This window comes from Triticum aestivum, chromosome 1B, assembly GCF_018294505.1.
Source record: "Triticum aestivum cultivar Chinese Spring chromosome 1B, IWGSC CS RefSeq v2.1, whole genome shotgun sequence".
In the NCBI taxonomy this organism is placed as follows: Eukaryota; Viridiplantae; Streptophyta; class Magnoliopsida; order Poales; family Poaceae; genus Triticum; species Triticum aestivum.
The window spans coordinates 177,024,434-177,049,880 of record NC_057795.1 but is presented as its reverse complement, the minus strand read 5'-3'; the positions used below and the strand labels follow the sequence as shown (position 1 = coordinate 177,049,880).

At 45.3% G+C, this 25,447-nt stretch overlaps 2 protein-coding genes across 3 annotated transcripts; one reads left to right on the top strand and one right to left on the bottom strand.

Annotated features, from left to right (window-relative positions):
* Positions 1 to 5,652: 5,652 nt before the first annotated feature.
* LOC123114387 (uncharacterized) lies at positions 5,653 to 6,460 on the bottom strand. The gene is made up of 2 exons (XM_044535837.1): positions 6,309 to 6,460; positions 5,653 to 5,983 (listed from the first exon to the last, which is right to left on the bottom strand). The coding sequence occupies exons 1-2, from the start codon at positions 6,411 to 6,413 to the stop codon at positions 5,690 to 5,692; spliced, it is 399 nt and encodes a 132-aa protein (XP_044391772.1). The 5' UTR covers positions 6,414 to 6,460; the 3' UTR covers positions 5,653 to 5,689.
* A 1,674-nt stretch (positions 6,461 to 8,134) lies between these two features.
* On the top strand, positions 8,135 to 10,618 carry LOC123114373 (uncharacterized). 2 transcript variants are annotated; one of them, XM_044535826.1, is made up of 7 exons: positions 8,135 to 8,348; positions 8,506 to 8,725; positions 8,831 to 8,917; positions 9,034 to 9,258; positions 9,542 to 9,706; positions 9,814 to 9,867; positions 9,982 to 10,618. In XM_044535826.1, the coding sequence occupies exons 2-7, from the start codon at positions 8,549 to 8,551 to the stop codon at positions 10,519 to 10,521; spliced, it is 1,248 nt and encodes a 415-aa protein (XP_044391761.1). In that variant the 5' UTR covers positions 8,135 to 8,348; positions 8,506 to 8,548; the 3' UTR covers positions 10,522 to 10,618. The 2 variants fall into 2 exon arrangements, with proteins under 2 accessions (XP_044391761.1, XP_044391752.1); XM_044535817.1 differs by having other exon boundaries at positions 8,135 to 8,372.
* Positions 10,619 to 25,447: the final 14,829 nt, after the last annotated feature.

Here is a 25,447-nt window from a genome sequence, read left to right as displayed (position 1 = left end):
ATCTACAGTCAAAGCATACTATAAATGCTAGCATCATGCTCTTATTAATATTTGCTGACCACCCGAATATACATACCTTGTGCCTCGTCAAGCCGCTTGTTCACAAGCGTGATGTCCGCATCCGCCATGTCAAGTTGCCGCCTCAATTCGGCAAATTCAGCAGTCTGGTTAGCCGCCGGATCTGCGATCGCCTGCACACAAAAGCAGCGCTATCATTACCTAAGACTATGATGCTCTGCTCGCCTCGTTTGGATGGCAACCAGAGTCCCAGGGGCTACTATCTATACAAAGTACACCTTGCATGTGCGGTACAGTCAAAAATATATATCACTTTACATACCTCAAAGCCTCTTAGCAGGCTCGTAAAAGCTTCATTCAACCCGCTTTTTGCGGATGAAATCCTCTCAACCACTGTACCCATTAAGGTACAATGTGCCTCTGAGATGGCCGCTTGCTCCAGAAGACCCATCAATGTGTCCGATTGTATACCGGACAATCCCGGGCTTTTTCTGTTGGTCTCCTTAAGAGCCAAGAACTCCGGACTTCGGGCGGCTGAAGAGTTATCTTCCGGCCTTTGCGGATCGGGAGAGATCATCCGGGACGACACCTCAGGGTCGTCTGCCTCATGAGGCAGGGAAGCAGGAGGAGGTGTTTCGCTCTCCATCATCTCCGGAAGAAGATCCCCCGAGGACGAACATTGTTGAGAAGGGCTATGAGCCGGATTGCAAAACATATGTCTCGGTTGTTATTCTCAGGAAAAGAGTAGGGCATGTACGAGAGTGCCTTTGTTCACTTACGGCTCGGTTGACGGCTGGCCCCCTTGTGGGCGCTGTGCGGTAAGGATGCCCTCCGGGGCAGGGCCCCCTGGTGAAGGTTTCTTCCCTCGTTTGGAAACCTCCGTTTCCAAGTCTTCAGGGGCGGTCCTTTTCTTCCCGTGGGGAGAGGGGATTCTAGATTCTCCTCCCCGATCATCCTCCAACACGGGGGCACTAATTCCCCCGGTTAGGATGCGTAATGTACCTCCAGCATGAAGCCCGCTTTTGGCTTCCCTATTCCTCCCCTCGTCCTCCCCTGATGGCACTTGATAAGGTGCGCGAGCCAGCATCCTGGTTAGTACAGGATCCGGCGAGCCTTCGGGAAGAGGGGCCGAACACCTGATCCTCTCCGCCTTTCTTATCCAGTCCTGGCCAAGGGTGGTTTTTCAGAATAATGTTGTGACAAATATAATGACAGCATGTTCGGTCGCGGAGTTACTTACTTGGGTATCTGGACGGTTGCAGTTGAGACCCGCATCCTCTGTTGTGTCCGGACACTTTATTCGTGATCCGAAGAATAATCGATACATCCCTTCGAGCGTCACGCCGAAGAAGTGTTGAATGGTTCGCGGTCCTTCCGGGTTGAACTCCCACATACGGAGAGATCGACGTTGGCATGGCAGGACCCGACGAACTAACATTACTTGAATTACTTTGACGAGACTGATATCCCTCTTGAGGAGATCTCGGATGCGGCTTTGCAATGTCAGCACGTCATTAACTGGTCCCCAGTCCAGCCCCTTGTTGACCCATGATGCAAGCTGTGGCGGAGGGGCAGAGCGGAAGGCCGGGGCGGCTGCCCACTTTGTACCTCGGGGTGCTGTGATGTAAAACCACTCCCGTTGCCATAGGTCAGACACCTCCGGGAAGGAACCCTTTGGCCATAAGGCGTCGGCACCTTTGCTTATTATAGCACCTCCGCACTCCGCGTGTCGCCCGTCGATCATCTTCGGCTTCACATTGAAGGTCTTGAGCCATAAGCCGAAGTGTGGGGTAATGCGGAGGAAGGCCTCACACACGACGATAAACGACAAGATGTGAAGGAAGGAATCTGGAGCTAGATCATGAAAATCCATCCCGTAATAGAACATGAGCCCTCTAACGAAGGGATCAAGACTAAAGCCTAGTCCTCGGAGGAAGTGGGAGATGAATACGACACTCTCGTTGGGTTCTGGAGTGGGGGTAACCTGCCCTTGAGCAGGTAGCCTGTGAAGGATTTCGGCGGTCAGATACCTAGCCTCCCTTAGATTCTTGATGTCCTCCTCTGTGATGGAAGAGGCCATCCACCGGCCTTGAAGGTTGGATCCGGACGTGGTTGAAGGTCCGGAGCGCTTAGACTGAACCTTGGGTGTTGGAACTCGAGGTAGAGGAAGGGAAGGATCGGGTGTGGAAAGAAAAGGACAGGTCTTGACCTCTTTATAAAGAGGATGAATATCAAGCGTCCTCCGCGTGTCCATTTGGAACTTGCCTAAACCGAGGAGTCATACTAACGGCACGGTTGGGTTACCCATGCCCGTATTGATGAGAATCCCGTGATAAGGGGAACACGATCTCTACTTCGACAAGACGTGCCAATAAAACCGCCTCGCAAGACGTGTAGTGCGAGGTTGGGGGAAACGGTTTTGATGATAACCGGGCCGCGCCGTGATATCACGCTAGGTAAAAGTTGTCAGCAGATTGGACTCATGGAATATTGTGCTCTCTATGGTGGTACGTGGAATTTTTTTTGCAGAGTCAGACACGATTTGTGTGTTCAAAATCTACCTTGGAGTATTCGGAGAAGGAACCCGCCTTGTAATGCCGAAGACAATCTATGCGCCGGACTCATCATCATTGAAGCCTGGTTCAGGGGCTACTGAGGGAGTCCAGGATTAGGGGGTCCTTGGACAACCGGACTATATGCTTATGCCGGATTGTTGGACTATGAAGATACAAGATTGAAGACTTCGTCCCGTGTCCAGGTGGGACTCTCCTTTGCATGGAAGGCAAGCTTGGCAATTCGGATATGTAGATTTCCTTCTCTGTAACCGACTCCGTGTAACCCTAGCCCCCTCCGATGTCTATATAAACCGGAGGGTTTAGTCCGTAGGACAACAACAATCATAATCATAGGCTAGCTTCTAGGGTTTAGCCTCTATGATCTCGTGGTAGATCAACTCTTGTAATACTCATATCATCAAGATCAATCAAGCAGGAAGTAGGGTATTACCTCCATAGAGAGGGCCCGAACCTGGGTAAACATTGTGTCCCCGCCTCCTGTTACCATTAGCCTTAGACGCACAGTTTGGGACCCCCTACCCGAGATCCGCCGGTTTTGACACCGACATTGGTGCTTTCATTGAGAGTTCCACCGTGTCGTCATGGTAAGGCTTGATGGCTCCTTCAATCATCTGCAACGATGCTGTCCAGGGTGAGGTTTTCCTCCCCGGGCAGATCTTCGTATTTGGCGGCTTTGCACTGCCTAGGTAAACATTGTGTCCCCCGCCTCCTGCTACCATTAGCCTTAGACGCACAGTTCAGGATCCCCTACCCGAGATCCGTCGGTGTTGACACCAACACCCCCTACCTCATGCCCCCCCCTGACAGGCCCCCGACTCTCATCTTCTGCTATATGGTGTCTTTCGAGATGAAGCGCTGCCGTCTTAAGGCAGAACCTGGGCATGACCAATCTAGGGCTCCGGCGGAGCTGTTCCGAGGAAACATCCCTCCGGAAGGGGGAAATCACCGCCATCGTCATCACCATCGATCCTCTCATCGAGAGGGGGTCAATCTCCGTCAACATCTTCACCAGCACCATCTCCTCTCAAACCCTACTTCATCTCTTGTATCCGATCTTTGTCTCAAAACCTTAGATTGGTACCTATGGGTTGCTAGTAGTGCTGATTACTCCTTGTAGTTGATGCTAGTTGGTTTATTCGGTGGAAGATCATATGTTCAAATCCTTAACGCTTATTAATACCCCTCTGACTATGAACATGAATATGCTTTGTGAGTAGTTACGTTTGTTCCCGAGGACATGGGAGAAGTCTTGTTATAACTAATCATGTGAATTTGGTATTCGTTTGATATTTTGATGAGATGTATGTTGTCTCTCCTCTAGTGGTGTTATGTGAACGTCGACTACATGACACTTCACCATGATTTGGGCCTAGGGTAAGTCATTGGGAAGTAATAAGTAGATGATGGGTTGCTAGAGTGACAGAAGCTTAAACCCTAGTTTATGTGTTGCTTCGTAAGGGGCTGATTTGGATCCATATGTTTCATGCTATGGTTAGGTTTACCTTAATTCTTCTTCTGTAGTTGTGGATGCTTGCAAGAGGGGTTAATCATAAGTGGGAGGCTTGTCCAAGGAAGGACAACACCCAAGCACCGTCCACCCACATATCAAATTATCAAAGTAACGAACGCAAATCATATGAGCATGATGAAAACTAGCTTGACAGTAATTCCCATGTGTCCTCGGGAGCACTTTGCTTTATATAAGAGTTCGTCCAGGCTTTTCCTTTGCTACAAAAAGGATTGGGCCACCTTACTGCCCCATAGTTACTTTTGTTACTTGTTACCCGTTACGAATTATCTTATCACAAAACTATCTATCACCGATAATTTCAGTGCTTGCACATAATACCTTATTGAAAACCAATTGTCATTTCCTTCTGCTCCTCGTTGGGTTCGACACTCTTACTTATCAAAAGGACTATGATAGATCCCCTATACTTGCGGGTCATCATCGACCAACCCTAAAGTGGCCAAATTAGGTCACCTTGGGTGGGAACTTGTCGACCAACCCTAAAGTGGCCAAATTTGGTCATCGGGGGGGGGGGGGGGGGACTTGTCGACCAACCCTAAAGTGGCAAAATTTGGTCACTTTGGGTGGCAACTTGTCGACCAACCGTAAAGTGGCCAAATTAGGTCAATTTGGGTGGCAACTTGTCGAGCCAAACCTAAAGTGGCCAAATTAGGTCACTTTGGGTGGCAACTTGTCGACTAACCCTAAAGTGGCCAAATTAGGTCACTTTGGGTGGCAACTTGTCGACCAACCCTAAAGTGGCCAGATTAGGTTACTTTGGGTGGCAACTTGTCGACCAAACCCTAAAGTGGCCAAATTAGGTCACTTTGGGTGGCAACTTGTCGACCAAACCCTAACAGATCAAACCTAAAACATCAAGATTTGGCCATCTAGGGACCAAACCCTAACAGATTAAACCTTCACTAGATCAAATCATGCATACACACAAATATAGATAAAACATTCACTCATAAATTGCATCATAGATAGATTGATTCATCACATAGATAGATCATTCAACATTTTTCCTACACCAACTTCATACATTGCATCATAGACAACTTGATTAATCACATACATAGCTCATTCAACATTATTCTTACACCAACTTCAAACATCACATAGATAGAAAGACAGATTTAGGACCACAGAAACATAACAGCAATATTATGTGTACAAAATCCTAGTCCACCTCTGCCTAGTGACCTGAAAAGGATGGAAATTTGCCCTCCTCCTTGTCCAGTAGATGATATCATCATCATTAGGGTTCGATCCAGGGGGAATCCCTCCAGGAATTGCTCTATGTCCTTGAGGTTGCGTGCTGCAAGGATCATCTCAGCAAGTTGCCTCCTCACCCTCCTTCTTGCATCTCTGTGCCTGGCTCCCCTGGGCACATCTTCTTCTCCATCTATGACCTCTCCAGGATCCATTTCTCCCTGGGATTCTAGGATTTTCTTTGGCGGCTGGGGGTTGGAGAAGGGTGTGTGTGTGTGGGGGGGGGGGGGATTGACGGCGGTTTCTGCCAAGGGGGTGGGTTTTACTTCTTCTTCTCATATTTCTCCATCTTCATCCCCAGCTCTAGCTCTTACTTCTTCTTCTCATATTTCTCAACATCCATTGCTTTCTGGTAGTCAATCTTGCCAACACCATCCTGCCAGTCAAACATCTTGCTAACATCATCAACCATTTTATGATACTCAGTGCAGAGATGATCATACTCCTTTTTCAACTTGGCAACTTCATCCTCATATGAATGCTTGTCTTGAATCCTTCCAAAGTTTTGCTCATGGAACATTTCCCACAACTTGATGAGGCAGTTCTTAAGTACATCAGACCAGACATGATCAACCCACTGAACTACACCACAACTCACACCTCCCTGTAGTTTGATCAGACAAAACATACTTCAGTTCAATTCAGTACTAACTTCAGTTCAAAAAGGGTATTGCTATACAAGGAGGAGATGTAACCATAAATTTAGTACTAAATTTAGTATTATAACTCAATCACTTACTTTCTGCAAACTAAAAAACAGCTACACATTAACTGAATCCACCTAGCATAACTGAATCCACTAGGCATAACTGATAACCAGAAAGCTTAAATGAATCACTGAATTCATATATCAAGTACAAAACCACTCTCTGCAAATAAGAACACTGACTTCAGATAACAATGAGCTACTGATTTACTAAATTACTCACATGAACAAGGCATCCATAGAACCTCCTCCCAGTGTTAGCACCTTCAAAAGTAACACACTTCATAGGCTTCATCTGTTGCAGAGTGCACTTGGCAACTTCCTCCATGGGAGCACCACACTAGAGTGGCTCACGGATGGTGTTGGGTGTGTCCTACATGCAATACAAGGAAGATCAGAACCAATGCATCAAATAGTTCCACTTGAGTCAAGCTTTGCCTTGCTCAAGGTCAGATTCACAAGGTAGATCATATCAGACATCACCGTGGCATCCATACCCTAGATCAAAACTAATAGTTTACCAAACCAAACGAAACCATCCATACAAATATGCAGATCATCAACCCTCATTCCCAAATCGAACCGTAACCCTAACCCTAGGTAATGACAGAGAGGAGGAGGATGAGGCTTACAAAGTACTCCATGTCCATCAGGTTGCCCCCCAAGCTGTCATCGTCAGAGCTGTCATCCCCATCATTCCAAGAAGGCATCCTGGCCGCCGACGAGGAACGGAGGTGGTCGGCGACATGGCGAGCTCGGCCAAGGGAAACAGAGTGAGGAGGGAGAGAGTGAGAGTGAGTGAGCGCGAGGAAGACAGAGCGAGGGCCGGATCCGTCTTGACCTGGTCGGGACGGCTCGTGCGCCCTAACGGCCGTCACCCGCACGCCGTGAGCCCTGTGGCCGACAAAACCCTGACGGGCGGGCCCCACATGTCATAACCCCACTTAAATTGTAACCGTTCGACCACTTCTTTTTTTATCAGCCCACCACTTTTGTGGTAGTTTTTTGGAAAATTAAAAAATGTAGTTTTTCGGAACGATAGCCCGTAATGTAGTAGTTTTTTGCTATTCACTCGAATTTTCCAGTTAATTAGCTGATTAATCTTTTAATCGATTACTTGGTGAGCCTCTGAGCATTAATCAACTGTTTTTTGAACAATGCATATCCTTTTGAGCTTCAACTTTATCCTTTACCAACTGCACATTTCTCCTATGTTCAAAAAAAATGCACATTTCTCCTCCTGAAGGGCATTTTTGTCATTGCCAATTGCATCGGTATCAACTGAGCATTATTGTCGACTTTTACAGGGTTTATGTACTCTTGGCAAAATGTTTATGTTTCTAGCGTTATTGTTATATAGCCCCGCTAAATCGTATGAGATTAGGAAACTATGGAAATTTTGATGAAAGAGTGTTTTACAGTATATGACAAACCTTACTTTGACCATTGCTTTCACAATTCATGCGTTTTTCGTATTATTGCGCGTCGAAAACTCAACTATGCAGATTCATGTGTTTTCACAATCCTCTGCTTTGCACGTGTCATCCTATATTATTTTTGTATTTTTAGATCCTTCTCCTACGAATCAAATAAGCCCTAAGATAGAAAACTATAAGAATTTGGGTGAGAAAGTGTCTGCTATCACATGAAAAACAAATGAATTGTACAAAGACGATTGAGTGGATGAAAATTTCATCCAGAAATAGAGTGCAAGTGAATGATAGGAAAAAAATCCCAAGGATACCATTACTATGAATCAAATGACTAACACAGGAAAAAAACATAAGGATCTAAATCCTCAAAAAATCCTGTGAAATTATTTTCAATCAAAGGAGCCATCAGAAGTAATAGCGTGCCCTGGAATCCAGCAACCTGGATTGGTAACAGGATGTAAAACCTGCTCTGCCTAACCCAGCAGTGTTCTGGACATTGCACAGATCTGCGTAATCTCTCGGCACATGGAGAGCACCCTGCAGCACAGCAGCAGAAAGAAAAGCTACATACCATGCCGCTGGGCGGGCTGGCCTCCACTGAGATCTAGTAAAAGAAAGACCAAAAGTGCAGCAGCGTGGAGTGGGAGAGGGGACAGGAGCTAGGAAAAATGATGGAGGCATGGCTACGCGTGGTGCTCATTTCGAGACAATTATGCTGTGCTGGTCCGTCGCACGGAAGAAAAAGGCCTGCAGGTTGGTGAGCCAAATCAGCCGCCCACCGGAGCGCAGAGACGGCCAAATGACCTGCTGATAATTCCGTCTCGCTGCTGGTTCGTTTAGCGCCATTCTCCCAGGTATCTATCCATCTATGGATGCCTGTATCTGTATTTATAGCCAGCAGGAGGGCGGCAGGAAGAAGACAACCGCGCCAATGCTGACGCCTTAGAAGAGTATTAAAGCTTCTTCTTCTTCTTCTTCTGATCCTAGGCTGCTACGAAATTCAGGCCAGCTCTGCTCCGCGTCTGCGTCCATGGCTTCTTGCTGCCGCCCAATCATTGCCTCGTTCGTCTCTTTCCTCCTCGTCTTCCCCGTCCTCGTCTCCTCCGCGGCGGGCAATGGCAGCACATTCGGGGAGGAGCAGCTCGGGCTCCGGCGGATCAAGGTCCGGCTCGCCAGGGTCAGGGAAGCCTCTGTCAAGACGATCCAGGCACGTACAACCCACGTTCTGCTCCTTTGTTTCTCACATCGTACGTATTATTTGTCCCATTTCTTGCCAGGTACGTAGTACTAACTGATCTTCATCGTTTCGCAGAGCCCTGACGGCGACGTCATAGACTGCGTGCCCTCTCACCTGCAGCCCGCGTTCGATCACCCCAGGCTGAGAGGCCAGAAACCAGAGGTACGCGTAGTGTTGTTCTGATTGACTGGCAGTGACTGACCGGCTGCAATGTGCATCGTGTTGCCACGTCTGTCCTTGAGGTGATCAGTAATGGAATGCTTGGTGTGCGGCTGCAGGACGAACCTGCGGCGAGGCCAGGCAATGCCGGCGCCTTGGCAGACGACGAAGAGGAGGTCTTGCCGCAGACGTGGAGGAGCTCCGGCGAGTGGTGCCCCAAGGGGACCATACCGGTGAGGCGGACGTTGGAGGGCGACCTGCTCCGGGCCAGCTCCGTCCGGAGGTTCGGGATGAAGCCCCGGAGTGCCGCGGCGCGGCGGGACTCCACCAGCAACGGCCATGAGGTCAGTCACCGGCCAGAATGATGATCGCTCCCTCGATTCAGGCTATGATTGGCACTCCGTGTCTCCATGTACGGAAGTCCATTTCATTAACAACCCGAATGAAGGTTCCTTATGACTGATCTGATAACCAGAAGTAGCTAGAGTCGGTAGCTAAGCTAGAGCTCGATTGGTCAGTCATTCGGACACGGATGCATCCAAAATTATACGGCAGACTGTACTGGTGCTCTACCTGATAAATGTCAATGGTTTGTCTAAAAAAAGTCAAATTTGTGGTCGCATGCAGCACGCGGTGGGGTACGTGAGCGGCGGGCAGTTCTACGGCGCGAAGGCGAGCCTGAACGTGTGGCCAGCGCAGGTTTCGTCGCCGGCGGAGTTCAGCCTGTCCCAGATCTGGGTCATCTCCGGCTCCTTCGGCAACGACCTCAACACCATCGAGGCCGGGTGGCAGGTACCACACATGCTCTGCTCTACAGAGCAAGTCAGCAACACATGCTCTTGTAATCTTCTGAATACCACTAATCTGTATCTCCCTCTTGTCATTTTACCTTCATTCAGGTGAGCCCTGAGCTATACGGGGACAACAGCCCCAGGTTCTTCACCTACTGGACCGTAAGCTCACTAACCTTACCAAATGATGTCGTTGCAAAGTTTCTCAGTGTTCGTCCATGAAAAGTCAAGAAAAGAAGGTTAAATTCTTGTGCGAAATGTATGTGTGCGATGCAGAACGACGCGTACCAGGAGACGGGGTGCTACAACCTGCACTGCGCGGGCTTCGTGCAGACCAACGGTCGCGTGGTGATCGGCGCCGCCATCACGCCGGTGTCGGCCTACGGCGGCCGGCAGTTCGACATCACGCTCATGATTTGGAAGGACCCCAAGAAGGGCAACTGGTGGCTGCAGCTGGGCCCGTCGGGCGCGCTGGTGGGCTACTGGCCGTCCTCCCTCTTCACCCACCTGGGCGCGCGCGGCCGCGGCGGCGCCGACATGGTGCAGTTCGGCGGCGAGGCGGTCAACACGCGGCCGTCCGGGTCGCACACGCCCACCCAGATGGGCAGCGGCAGGTTCCCCGGGGAAGGGTACGGCCGCGCGGCCTACTTCCGCAACGTGCAGGTGGTGGACTGGGACAACAACCTCATCCCGGCGGCGGGCCTCCGGCTCCTCGCCGACCACCCCGGGTGCTACGACATCGCCGGCGGCCAGGGCGGCGCGTGGGGCAGCTACTTCTACTACGGCGGGCCAGGCAGGAACGTCCGGTGCCCCTAGCTAGGATGGAACCGATACGGCTTACTCAGGCCACAGATGCTAATTCCAGAAAATTAATATACCACAAAAGTCTTTAATTATAATTTCTTTGCATGCATGCTTGTTTATGATCATAGATTTATAGGGTTTTTTGCACTCCAATTTAACAAAAATGCTACACTGAGGTAAGTTACGTTCTCCTCTTATGTAACCTTCTTAATAAACCACTTCATCCCCTGATTTCAAGTGGGCGGGCCCCTCTCTTCTAATTCATCCAATAGAAAACGGACAACGTTAACACCCACACATATGGTGGAAGTTAAACCCGCCCACACGTCCTATAACACATAGATTGCGCCACGTCACCGTATGCATGCATGTGGATTTTTTTTTTGAATTTTCAGTTTTTAAAATGTTTTATCTCTTAAATGAAAAATTCAATTGAAGATCCGTTTTCATCATTAAATCCCTCACGACGAGATCTTCGAAACTGATATGATATCAATATATTTTGACGAAATCTTTTTTGGTTAAAAATTGCCATGTGTATTGCACATGAATTGCCATGATGTTTACACTGAAGTTACCATGACATGTTTCGGCTATTTTCTTCTACATTTAAAAGTAATTTTTGACATATTATAAAACGGGGAATTAAGAAACTAGACTTACCATGAACCATAAATTAAAATTGTTATGATATATACACTTAAAATTGCCATGGTTCATACAAAAAATAATTTTCATGGTCAAATTACTGAAATTGCCATCATTAAAAAACTAAAATTGCCATGCTCTACAAACTAAAATTGCCACATGTCAACTTTAGTTTAAGCACTATGACAGCTACAGTGTAAACATCATGGCAACTTTTGGGTAAAAAATAATTTCGTCGAGACATATCAATATGGGGTCTAGTTTTGAAGATCTCATCGAAACGGATTTAATGATGAAAACCGATTTTTAATTTGATTTTTTAGTTACGATTGATAAAACATTTTTAAGCCAAAAACCAAAAGGATTCTGTAACATCCAAATTTTCAATTTGGATGTTCTACATAGATCATCATATGCATATCATATTTTTATTGCGTTGAGATCCGTGAAATCTTAAGCATCTCAAGGACCCAAGGAGAGAGTCGGAGGTTTCACAAAATTTTCATATTTGAATTTATTTCAAATTTGAAAAGAGGATCAATTATGTTTTTCAATAATTTTCTCTTCAATTATTTCCAACAATAAATAAATGAGTGAAGATAAAATGACTCAAAACAAAGGAGGAATATTGGAGAACAAATTTTGAAATCAAATTATTATTTTATTTGTATTTTATTTGAATTAGAGAAAAACATGCATTTAAAAAAATTGCATTTAGTCTAGAAAAATGCTTATATTGTCCCAAATATTAGGTAGGGACGGTGAAAATTGTTTCTGGAATTTTTAGATTTTTATTTTTATTTATTTAGAATTTTCTCACGAAATCGTTAAAAAAAATCTTCCTGGGCCGGGCGAGCCGAGCCGGGCCACGGCCCATCGCCGCGCCGCCGCCTTCCTCCCCTCGGGGAGTCTTGTCCGCCGCCGCCATGGAGTCCATCTTGGACTCCACATCACCGACGCCGCCCCCTCCCCAAGAAAGCCCCCCGGCCCCCTTCATAAGGAGCCCCACCCCGGCCCCCTCCACCTCGTCAGCCACCACCGCCTCCGCAGCCATCGCCGCGCCGCCGCCGCCTCGCGCTGTCGCCTCGCACCGGAGCCGCCGCCCTGCCCTGCCGATTTCGCCGCCGCTTCGCCGAACCTCGTCGTTGACCTCGCCGCCGTCGGACCGGTATAACCGTTCGGTTTTTCTCCGGTTCTTTCGGTTAGTTAGGTTAGATCGGTTTTTCATTTTTATTTTAAGTTAGTGAATGTTCACTCGTTAGTTTATTTTAACGAACGAATTCGTTCATTACGATCTGTTAGCGGACGTTCGTCCGATAGATTTTTCCTTTTACTTTTATTTTTGGCCAGGGACCTATCCGCGAATAGTTTTCTCATGATTTAGCCACTGATCTTAAAACTAGCATAACTTTTTGCCCGTTTATCTAAATTAGATGAAACCAACGCCTAAATCTACGTAACAATCTCTTCTTTCCAATAGACCAACTTGAACATGATTTTGACAATTTAAAATTTGAGTTTAGTTCAGATTAGTATGTGTTCTTGTTTCGTTCGTATCTTGAGTTTCGTAACTCCGTTTAAGTTGTTTCTTTTTGCAAATCGTAGCTAATCATATGTACCTATTGTTAAGATCTAATCCACATGAAAATATTGCTGTTAGGTTTTGTTTTCTGTTTAGTTTAGTCATTTGCTTGTTTTGAGTTTGATTTGGATCTTTTTCTTGTTTTTCTCTTTGTTTCGTTTGAGTGATTGCTTATGTATGCTACTGTTTGTCTACGCTAAATTACCCGGAGTGCGAAGCTTGTTAATACAAATCTCCAGAGTTTGTAGATCGTCAACAAGGCAAGTTACACTTTGATCATACTCTTCTATACCCAGTTTTTACTATGCATTAGTTTTGCCCCTCAAATATTTGCATGAGTAGTATTGGGAACATGTGGTTTGGTTGTAGTATAATGAGGTAGGAACCTAATACCTTTTGATCACCCCGAGAATATACGTTATGTTCTATTATTGCTTAGCCATGCTCGCAGACGGGGATTGGATCATGATACACATGGAAGTTATGAGAGTTATTAATCCTGGATAACATTAAGGTGGCAACTTTAATACACATCTGGGTGGATTGGTTGGGGCACCTGGAGAATCTAGTGTTTGTCCATTTGGGAAATCCCGGAGTAACCGTGTGATTTTTCCTTGGTTTGCCACCCAGGCTCAAACTGATCATATGATATTTCATGCCTAGAAACTTCCATGTGCAGCCACAAGCCATTATGGGATCTAGCATAGTTGAGTAAGTTGTATGAGATCTCGAAGAGGTGGACTAGCAGATGTAGGGAGAAGTAGGTGTACCGGTCTACCCGGAGTAGAGAGTTAATGCTTCAGAAAGACTATGTCTCGATCTTCCGATCATGGATGCGGTCGAGTCTTGTGGGGAAAAGTGCGCAACCCCTGCAGAGTTTATAAACTAATCATGGTTAGCCGTGTCCCCGGTTATGGACATCTTGAGTATCTGAAATTGGATATTATTGTTGATCTCATCACTCTTTAATTAATTGAATTGGGTTTAATGATGATACTTGTTTAATTGTGATTTGAGTCAAAGGAACCTTCTTAAATATTGGTACAACTTGGGAGTAGTAAATAAATTTATTCCTTTGTTGTAGGGAAAAAATAGCTTTATGCAAAATCTTAAATTTAGAGCCTCCACCAGCCAAAATTTGCATGTAGATATAGTTCTTGCATTTATTGCTTTACAATGTAACTCTGCCAGCATATTCAATGTGCTGACCTACATGATTGTAACATCTCATGTTGCAGACTACTCAGATGATGAATAAGGTGCGATAGGTCGTTGTCGTGCACTCAGCTATGCTGTTGGAGTTGATGGACTCATTTACCTTCGAAGCTTCCGCAGTTATTTAGTTTAGATGGCCTTTATCCATACTATTTTGTGTAATCATACTCTTTATGAGGATCTCGATGTAAAAGTGTGTGATTGAACTCTGTTATAATTCCTCAAGTACTGTTTGTGTCAGCATTACTGATCCAGGGATGACACTTAAGCACAGAGGCTTCGGTCCATTGGGATTGTGGTCGCTACAAGATGGTATCAGAGCACACGCTGACTGTAGGGCGCGACCACTAGGATAAGCCACATGATGTCTCTTCTTTGCTCATTTCCAATTCTCCTCTATTTCTACTCTATAGATGGCGGACCCAGGAACAATTTCACTCAACCGGATGAGGACACTCCATTCGGACGACACTTGAAGGAAGTCACTAGGTACCCGAACATTGGACTACCAAGCTTCACTGGGACTTGCTCTGCAACTTTACCGGAAGAGGAGCGCTGGAAGATCAAAGTCTGGGTACCTGGGAGGACATTTACGCCAACAACGGAGCCTATTAATTTCTACCTGGATGCACCAAGTTGGAGTTTGGGAAAGAGTAGTAGCCCACATCACCTTTGGACACATATGTGAAGTGTATCACAAGGAGCTTGAAAACACCATCTATCAAATATGTGGACGCCGAGACGAGGAATGGGAGATGATTCGTACCAGGAAGATGGATCAATTGCAGCATACATTCACGAGATGGGTGATCACATTCGCCGATACGAGAATCAACTGTGCTTCAACATGAATAAGATCAAGAAGCTTATGAAGAAGAATATCGAGCTAGAAGAGGAACTCAAGTCAACACGCGATGGATATGACGATGAAATTGTTGTACTACTCGAGAAGCATGAAGACCTGAAGAGGAAGCTAGGACTACCCGTGGAGAACCATAAGTGAGAACCTAAAAAGGAGACCCGTTCGAAGGACTACATCATCTTGGATGACACCGACACAGACAGTGATGACGACTACGTAGACGAAGCTGGAGCAGATATCATGGAGTCTTCCTCCAATCAAAATTTTTAGACGACCACCATGTTACTAGTAGTATTCTTCCAAGTAGTTAGCATCGGTCAATTTGTAATCGTAGTTAGATCGTTTGTGTGAACCTTGTTTGATATTGAATGAAGTGAATTGATTGAATTTGCCTCATGTGCATATGGGTAGTGAATCTCTCTTAGACCTTACTCTATTCTGTTTTCTCACCCCTTCTAACCTGTAAGATGCCTCCAAGACGTGACACCGGATTCATGTTCCCACTGGAGCTCACCCAGTTAATCCAGTAGCGGAATGCCTTGATGCAGATGCTAGTTCAGAACTAGAACCAAGGCAACAAGAACAACAACAACCCACCGCCACCACCCCCTGTTGACAACCTAGCCCATTTTCTGAGGTTGAATCCACCGGTGTTTTCTAGCAGCACCGAGCTGATAGTTGCAGATGATTGGCTCTGCAAGATTGGAAGAGAGCTGACTACTGCAGGATGCACAGATGCGGAGAGAGTGCGCTTTGCCGCACATCAGCTTAATGGACCCGCAACATCTTGGCAGGAGAACTTCACCACCACCTACCCCATTGATACAGTTACGTGGGATCAGTTTCAGCAGACTTTCCGCACTGCCCATATTTTAGCAGGAGGTATGAGCATGAAGAAGCACGATTTTCGCAACTTGCGCCAAGGGAGTCATACAGTGGGACAGTATGTGGATGAGTTTAGCAAGTTAGCCTGTTATGCGCCAGATGATGTGGCCACAGATGCCGCAAAGCAGGAGAAGTTTTTTGATGGACTCAATGATGAGTTAAGCATGCAGTTGATGGTGGCAACTTTCAACAACTACAAGGAGTTGGTAGACAGGGCCCTCATTATAGAAGGCAAGCAACAATAGATTGACAATTGCAAGAGGAAGTATGGATAGGGGAGGTACACTTCTGGAGCTCAGCAGAAGCCCCGCTATTCCCCGTACTCGGGAGGACATACTCATAACCATGGAGGGCATACACACAATGGAGGAAGTTCGCACAACCACAATGGCCCTAAGAATGGCAATGGGAATGGAGGAAGCAACAGTTAGAACCGTTCCAACCTCGCAACACCAGCCAAGAGGGATCAGAGTCACATTACCTGTTTCAAGCGTGGGAAGACCGGACATTACGCCACTGAATGTCCTGAAGCAAAGAATGGAAATGGCAATGTGAGTTCTGCAAAGAAGCCCAACCCCTTCACCAAAGGTTATGTGAACCACATCAGTGTGGAGGAGATTGAGGATCAGCCTGACGCAATTGTTGATAAGTTTTTGATTAATGCATTTACAACACTTGTTCTTTTCGATACTAGTGCATCTCATTCATTCATATCAAGGGGATTTGTGGATAAGTATAAGTTTCCACCAGTAGCCCTTAAGTCACCTATGTTAGTAAGTTCCCCAGGGGCGGAGTATATGGCTAGTAGGGGATGCTATCAGTTGCCAGTAACCATAGGTAGACATGTTTTTCCCACCGACCTGATTGTGCTGGAGTCACAAGGATTGGATGTGATACTAGGCATGGATTGGCTATCCAAGTATGAGGGAAACATCGATTACGTTAGTAAATCAATTTTTCTCACCACACCGGAAGGAAAGAGGATCAAGTATGTGTCTAGGCATGCGCCGAGGAGGACTCAGGTGAATTCCTTATCAGGAGTTGTTCAGGAGGAAGTACAAGTGGTGAACTATTACCCCGACGTATTTCTGGATGAGTTACTAGGCATGCCACCAGATCAAGACACTAAGTTTTTGATTGAGTTATTCCAGGCACCAGACCAATATCAAAGAGACCGTATCGGATGCCCGCAAATGATCTGGAGGAAATTAAGAAGCAGATTAAGGAGTTACTGGAGAAAGGTTATATTGGACCAAGTTCATCACCTTGGGGAGCCCTGGTGCTTCTAGTGGAGAAGAAGGATGGATCTTTGAGGATGGTAGTTGATTATCGTGCGCTGAATGAGGTGACAATCAAGAACAAATACCCTATACCGATGATCAATGATTTGTTTGACCAGTTACAGGGAGCTAACATTTTCTCCAAGATCGATCTTTGATTAGGTTATCACCAGTTGAAGATCCGAGAGAAGGATATACCTAAGACAACTTTTACCACAAGGCATGGGCTATATGAGTATACAGTTATGTCATTTGGTTTGACTAATGCCCCTGCCCATTTCATGAGTATGATGAACAAGGTGTTCATGGAGTTTTTGGATAAATTCGTTGTGGTGTTCATTGATGACATATTGGTCTACTCAAAGAATGAAGAAGAGCATAAGGAACATTTGTGTTTAGTTCTTGAGAAGCTCAGGGAACATCAGTTGTATGCCAAGTTTAGCAAATGTGAGTTTTGGTTGAAGGAAGTTGGATTTCTCGGACATGTTATATCCGAAGAAGGAATAGTAGTAGACCCTACCAAGGTTGCTTCTGTCACTAAATGGTTGGCACCCACCTCAGTGGGAGAGATCAGAAGTTTTCTTGGACTCGCAGGTTATTATCGGAGATTTATTGAGAACTTTTACAAGATTGCGAAGCCCATGACGGAGTTATTAAAGAAGGACACCAAGTTTAAATGGACTGAGGATTGTGAGGCCAGTTTTCAGGAGTTGAAGAAACATTTGGTTACAACTCGAGTGCCGATTCTCCCAGATATACGCAAGGATTTCCAAGTGTATTGCGACGCTTCATGTCGAGGACTTGGAGGAGTGCTTATGCAGGATGGAATAGTTGTTTCATATGCCTCACGACAGCTTTGACCTCATGAGTTGAATTATGCTATGCATGATTTGGAGTTAGCAGCCATAGTGCATGCGCTCAAGACATGGAGACATTTTCTCATCGGAAACCGTTGTGATGTTTACACGGATCATAAGAGTTTGAAATACATCTTCACGCAGAAGGAGTTAAACCTCAGGCAAAGGAGATGGTTGGATCTCATAAAGGATTATGATATGAGATTGCATTATGACCCAGGAAAGGCCAATGTCTTAGCAGATGCGCTAAGCCACAAGAGTTATGTTAACACACTCATAACCGGTGGATTACCTAACAAAATTCAGTCCACTTTGTTGGGTAAGATCAGAAAAGCCCAGAAGACGGGCAAGGAAATTGCTGAAATAAGGGAAAGGATGAGTAAAGGAAGGGCTAAGGGATTTCATGTGGATGAGCACGACACTTTATGGTTTGAAGATCGTATTTATGTGCCTAATGACCATGAGATCAGGAAGTTGATTCTTTAGGAGGCTCATGATTCGCCTTACTCGATTCACCCAGGCAACACCAAGATGTATCTGGATTTGAAGGAAAGTTTCTGGTGGACTAGAATGAAAAAGGATATTGTCGAGTATGTAGCAGTATGTGATGTATGTCAGAGAGTTAAGGTAGAGCATCAGAAACCAGCAGGGTTGCTACAGCCGTTGCCGATACCCGAATGGAAGTGGGATAAACTTGGCATGGATTTTTTTATTACTGGATTACCCAGGACCCGTTCAGGCTATGACTCTATCTGGGTTGTAGTTGATCGCTTGACGAAAGTAGCCCATTTCATACCCGTGAAGACAACTTATACGAGTGCTAAGTTGGCAAAGATATACATGAACAGAATCGTATGTCTGCATGGATTTCCGAGGACCATTGTATCAGATAGAGGGACACCATTTTCTTCAAAGTTTTGGAATCAGTTGCATGAAACTTTGGGTACTAGGCTAGAGTTCAGTACAGCCTTTCATCCATAGACAGATGGACAGACCAAGAGAGTCAACCAAATTCTGGAGGACATGTTGAGAGCTTGTGCGCTAGATTATGGATCTAGTTGGGATGATAATTTTCCCTATGCGGAGTTCTCTTATAACAACAATTATCAAACCAGTTTAAAGATGGCCCCTTTCGAAGCTTTGTACGGAAGGAGGTGCAGGACATCATTATCGTGGGATGAAGTTGGAGATCGACAGTTGTTCGGACGAGACCTAATCAGAGATTTTGAGGAGAAAGTTAAGTTGATTCGAGAGAGACTCAAGGTAGCCCAGTCCAGGCAGAGGAGTTATGCAGATACTAAACGCAAGGAGGTACCTTACGAAGTCGGAGCATAGCATATCTTTGTGTGTCCCCACTTCGAGGAGTTAAACATTTTGGAGTCAAGGGAAAGTCAGCACCACGTTTTGTGGGACCATACAGAGTTTTGGAACGCATGGGAGAAGTTTCCTACAAGTTGGAATTGCCCGAAGGATTATCAGGAGTTCATGATGTGTTTCACGTTTCCCAGCTAAAGAAGTGTCACGTAGAGATGGCCGACATTCCTCTGAGAGATACAATGCCACTGGAAGCAATTCAGTTGGATAGTGATCTGACCTATGAAGAGAAGCCAGTCAAGATTCTCGAGTTTTCCAGCCGTGTTACTCGCAGCAAGGTTATCAAGTTTTGCAAGGTTCACTGGAGCCACCATACCGAGGAGGAAGCCACCTGGGAGCGAGAAGAAGACCTCCGCAAGGACCACCCAAACCTTTTTGCTGACCAACCCGAATCTCGAGGGCGAGATTCATCTTAAGGGGGTTAGGTTTGTAACATCCCAATTTTCAATTTGGATGTTATACATAGATCATCATATGCATATCATATTTTATTACATTTGGTTGAGATCTGTGAAATCTTAAGCAGCTCAAGGACCCAAGGAGAGAGTTGGAGGTTTCACAAAATTTTCATATTTGAATTTATTTCAAATTTCAAAAGAGGATCAATTTGATTTCAATAATTTTCTCTCCAATTATTTCCAACAACAAACAAATGAGTGAAGATAAAATGACTTCTTCAAAACAGAGGAGGAATATTGGAGAAGAAATTTTGAAATCAAATTATTTTTTTATTTGTATTTTATTTGCATTTTATTTGAATTAGAGAAAAACATGCATTTTGAAAAAAATTGCATTTAGTCCAGAAAAATGTTCATATTGTCCCAAATATTAGGTAGGAACGGTAAAAATTGTTTCTGGAATTTTTAGATTTTTATTTTTATTTATTTAGGATTTTCTCGCGAAAATCATTAAAAAAATTCTTCCTGGGTCGGCCTAGCCGAGCCGGGCCACGGCCCATCGTCGCGACGCCGCCTTCCTCCGCTCGGGGAGTCCCGACCGCCGTCGCCATGGAGTCCGGCTCGGACTCCGCATCGCCGATGCCACCCCCTCCCCAAGAAAGGCCCTGGCCCCCTTTATAACGAGCCCCACCCGGCCCCCTCCACCTTATCAGCCACCACCGCCTATGTAGCCATCGCCGCGCCGCCGCCGCCGCCTCGCGCCGGAGCAGCCGCCCCGCCCTGCTGGATTTTGCCGCGCCGTGCCGAACCTCACCGTTGACCTTGCGGCCGTTGGACCGGTATAACCGTTCGATTTTTCTCCAGTTCTTTCGTTTTTTTCGCTTAGTTAGGTTAGATCGGTTTTTCATTTTTATTTTTAGTTAGTTAGTGATCGTTCACTCGTTAGTTTATTTTAATGAACGAATTCGTTTGTTACAATCTGTTAGCGGACGTTCGTCCGATAGATTTTTCCTTTGAGATTATTTTCGGCCAGAGACCTATCCGCGAATAGCTTTCTCGCGATTTAGCCCCTGATCTTAAAACTAGTGTAACTTTTTGCTCGTTTATCCAAATTAGATGAAACCAACGCCTAAATCTTCGTAACAATCTCTTCTTTCCAGTAGACCAACTTGAACACGATTTTGACAAATTAAAATTTGAGTTTAGTTCAGATTAGTATGCGTTCTTGTTTCGTTTGTATCTTGAGTTTCGTAACTCCGTTTGAGTTGTTTCTTTTTGCAAATCATAGCTAATCACATGTACCTACTGTTAAGATCTAATCCACATGAAAATATTGCTGTTAGGTTTTATTTTATGTTTAGTTTAGTCGTTCGCTTGTTTCGAGTTTGATTTGGATCTTTTTCTCATTTTTCTCTTTGTTTCGTTTGAGTGATTGCTTATGCATGCTACTGTTTGTCTACGATAAATTACCCAGAGTGCGAAGCTTGTTACTACGAATCTCTAGAGTTTGCAGATCGTCAGGAAGGCAAGTTACACTTTGATCATACTCTTCTATACCCAGTTTTTACTATGCATTAGTTTTGCCCCTCAAATATTTGCATGAGCAGGATTGGGAACATGTGGTTTGGTTGTAGTACAATGAGGTAGGAACCTAATAACTTTTGATCACCCCGGGAATATATGTTATGCTCTATTATTGCTTAGCCATGCTCGTAGATGGGGATTGGATCGTGATACACATGGAAGTTATGAGAGTTATTAATCCTGGATAACATTAAGGTGGTAACTTTAATACACATTTGGGTGGATTGGTTGGGGCACCTGGAGAATCCAGTGTTTGTCCATTTGGGAAATCCCGGAGTACTCGTGTGATTTTTCCTCGGTTCGCCACCCAGGCTCAAAGGGATCATATGATATTTCATGCCTAGAAACTTCTGTGTGTAGCCACAAGCCATTATGGGGTCTGGCATAGTTGAGTAAGTTGTATGAGCTCTCGAAGAGGTGGACTAGCAGATGCAGGGGAAAGTAGGTGTACCGGTCTGCCCGGAGTAGAGAGTTAAAGCTTCAGAAATACTATGTATCGATCTTCTGATCATGGATGTGGTCGAGTCTTGTGGGGAAAAGTGCGCAACCTTCGCAGAGTGTATAAACTAATCATTGTTAGCCGTGTCCCCGGTTATGTACATCTTGAGTATCTGGAATTGGATATTATTGTTGATCTCATCACTCTTTAATTAATTGAATTGGGTTTAATGATGATACTTGTTTAATTGGGATTTGAGTCAGAGGAACCTTCTAAAATATTGGTACAACTTGGGAGTAGTAAATAAATTTATTCGTTTGTTGTAGGGAAAAACTAGCTTTATGCAAAATCTTAAATTTAGAGCCTCCACGAGACAAATATTGCATGTAGATATAGTTCTTGCATTTATTGCTTTACAGTGTAACTCTGCCAGCATATTCAATGTGCTGACCTACACGGGTGCAATGTCTCATGTTGCAGACTACTCAGACGATGAATAAGGTGCGATAGGTCATTGTCGTGCACTCAACTATGTCGTTGGAGTTGATGAACTCATTTACCTTTGAAGCTTCCGCAGTTATTTAGTTTAGATGGCCTTCAACCATACTATTTTGTGTAATCATACTTTTTATGAGGATCTCGATGTCATAAGTGTGTGATTGAACTCTGTTATAATTCCTTGAGTACTGTGTGTGTCAGCATTACCGATCCAGGGACGACACTTAAGCAAAGAGACTTCAGTCCATTGGAATCGTGGTCGCTACATATTCCTGCTGATGTCATCTATTCGTACATGGCAAAATGAGTGGTGATGAAGGCGTCTGGGTGATGTGCAAGATGCCACACATGTGGGCGTTAGTTTTCTCGTATAAAACTGCTACGCAGATCATTATGTTAATCACGTTAAACTATTTACATAGGAGTGGCATTATTTCGATTTTTTGAGAAAACTTTCGATCTATTCATCTTCAATCATGGCAGTACAATGAACACTAGAAATAAAAATTACATCCAGATCCGTAGACCACCTAGCGACGACTACAAGCACTGAAGCGAGTTGAAGGCGCGCTGCCGTCATCGCCCCTCCATCGTCAGAGTCGGGCACAATTTGTTGTAGTAGACAGTCGGTAAGTCGATGTGCTAAGGCCCCATAGGACTAGCACCCCAGAATAGCAACCACCGCAGATGAAAAATAACGTAGATCGGAAGGATCCAACCCAAAGACACACGAACGTACATGAACAATGACGAGATCTGAGCAAATCCACCAAAGATAGACCTGCCAGAGACACACCTCCACATGCCCACAAACGATGCTAGACGCATCGCCAAAACGGGGCTAGGCAGGGAGACCTTTATTCCATCTTCAGGGAGGCACCGCCGTCTCATCTTCCTGAGCAGGACAAAAACCCTAGCAAGATTGAACAAAAAAACTAAAAATGGAGCACTCCCGCCGGCCCTTGCCAGGATCCACCGCAACACCATGGCCTAAGGCCACCAAAGATGAAAGAGCTAGTTATCGACTAGAGGGGGGGTGAATAGGCGATTTTTATGAAAGTCTTCAAAACATGGGAGTTTCAAAGACAAACAAAAGAAATGACACTATTCGTATGCAGTGGAAGGTAGACTACACTAGACAAGCCATAGTCAAGTTTTCAATGAAGTGAAAGACTATTAGCAGCTAGGTAGTAAGGATCAGGATGGAAGATAGTATGAAGCCAATCAGGACAAGTAGTCACACAGTGAAGTCATACAGATAATGCAAGCGGGCAATGACTTCACAAAGACAAACTGTAAGTAAAGAGAAGTGAGAGATAGAACCAGTAGCTTCAGGAGGACAAAGATTTGTTCGACCAGTTCCAGTTGCTATGACAACTGTACGTCTGGTTAGGAAGGCTGAGATTCAACTCAGAAGACCGCGTTTTCACCTTATTCCCTTTGAGCTAAGGACACTTAGTCCCCACCCAATCACTCTGGTAAGTCTTCAAGGTAGACTTCCAAACCTTCACAGACTTCGTTCACCGGCAATCCATAGTGACTCTTGGATGCTCAGAACGTGGCGCCTAACCGGCTGGAGGATTCACAGTCCTCCAGTGTAACAAGTCTTCAAATCACGTGGACAGAAAGACTTCAGTGATGCCAAACACTCTTTGGGCTCTGGGTGGTTTGGGCTTTGTCCTCGCAAGGATTCTCTCTCAAATGCTTCGGAGGTGGGTTGCTCTCAAACGACAAAAGCCGTGCACTAACTCTGAGCAGCCACCAATTTATGGTGTAGGGGGTGGGCTATTTATAGCCACAGGGCAACCCGACCTGATTTGTCTGAAATGACCCTGGGTCACTAAGGAACTGACACGTGTCCCGACGGAACACAAGCGGCAGCTTGACTTGGGCTACAAGTAAAGCTGACTCATCCGACTCTGGATAAGATTTGCTCTCATAGTCTTCGCTCGAAGACATAGGATTTGGTTGAGCATCACTTCAGTCACTCTGACTTTGTTCACTTGGACCCCACTTAACATTGCGGTGGTTCCTATGACTCAACAAAGAAGAAAAGGAAACAACGAAACAACTAAGTCTTCGCGCTCCATAGTCTTCATGCGATGTCTTCTCATGTCATAGTCTTCAACGTGAATAGCTTCACAGACCACCACTGTCTTCCATGTCTTCACACATTTTTAGGGGTCATCTCCAGTAGGTAAACTGAATCAATGAGGGACTACTACCTGTGTCAGCTTGCAATTCTCAGAAACACATTAGTCCCTCAACCAGGTTTGTTGTTAATACTCCAAAACCAACTAGGGGTGGCACTAGATGCACTTACAATCTCCCCCCTTTTTGGTGATTGATGACAAACTGGTTGAAGTTTTCAACGGGGATAAAAGTATGTGAAATTGTAAAGGATTAAGATATTGTCTTCATAGGTGGCAAAAAGGCTCCCCCCTGAAGATGTGCATATAAATGTTTTGTGTTGGAATGCAAATGCACATGGCAGGTTGTACTTGTGGAGATCCTCTTCACCATATGAAGACAATACATCATGCATGAACAGATATACAAGAATAATGACATGCATAATAAAAAAATGGACGTCTGCAGAATTACTTCATGCGGGATTTATCATCGCACATGCGGAATTTATCGTCGCATCACAGAATAACAGAAAAGGTAGCAGACGACCATCAAGTTTAAGTGTTACAACTCAAAAAACCAAATGTATCAAAAGCGAGAGTTGTAACCACTTGGCAAAAGTATAGCAACCACCCATATGGACCCACTTGAAGACTATCAACATATGCTTCTCCCCCTTTTGTCAGTAAGGACCAAAAAGGTTTGAAGACATAGTCTCTAATCGTTCCCATGAGGAGTAGGTGAGGCAGCAGGGTTGACGTTGAGGTTTGGTGGTGCTGACGAACTTGGTGCAGTGTCGATATGCACCGAAGGTTGAGGTGGTGAAGTAGCATCATCAGCGTCATCAAGAACTCTGACACTAACTATTGCCGCGGATGAGGAGTACTCAGAGTCTTCAAGGGATGGAGTTCGACGCAAGACAACATTCCTGGGAGGAGTGGTGTCGAACTTGAATCTCTCTATGAAGCCATCGTCTTGAAGATCAGCTTCAGCACTGAGCAATGTCAAACTCTTCCAAGACCGCCGACAGGTTTCATGAGTGACAAAGGCATTCTTGGTGGCAAGGTTGCGAATGCGATTAATATCCACTAAGAGGCTTTGCATCTTACGCTTTAGCTAGTAATGATGCTTATCGTGTTTCTAATGCAGGGCCACGAGAAGCTCTCGGTCATTGAGCACACGAGAT

Coding starts and splice junctions, on each gene's coding strand:
- LOC123114373 (XM_044535826.1), top strand. CDS start 8,549: ATGGCTTCTTGCTGCCGCCCAATCATTGCCTCGTTCGTCTCTTTCCTC. Junction 9,259..9,541: donor CCACCAGCAACGGCCATGAG/GTCAGTCACCGG, acceptor GGTCGCATGCAG/CACGCGGTGGGGTACGTGAG. Junction 9,707..9,813: donor CCATCGAGGCCGGGTGGCAG/GTACCACACATG, acceptor ACCTTCATTCAG/GTGAGCCCTGAGCTATACGG.
- LOC123114387 (XM_044535837.1), bottom strand. CDS start 6,413: ATGGAGGAAGTTGCCAAGTGCACTCTGCAACAGATGAAGCCTATGAAG. Junction 5,984..6,308: donor TCTATGGATGCCTTGTTCAT/GTGAGTAATTTA, acceptor ATCAAACTACAG/GGAGGTGTGAGTTGTGGTGT.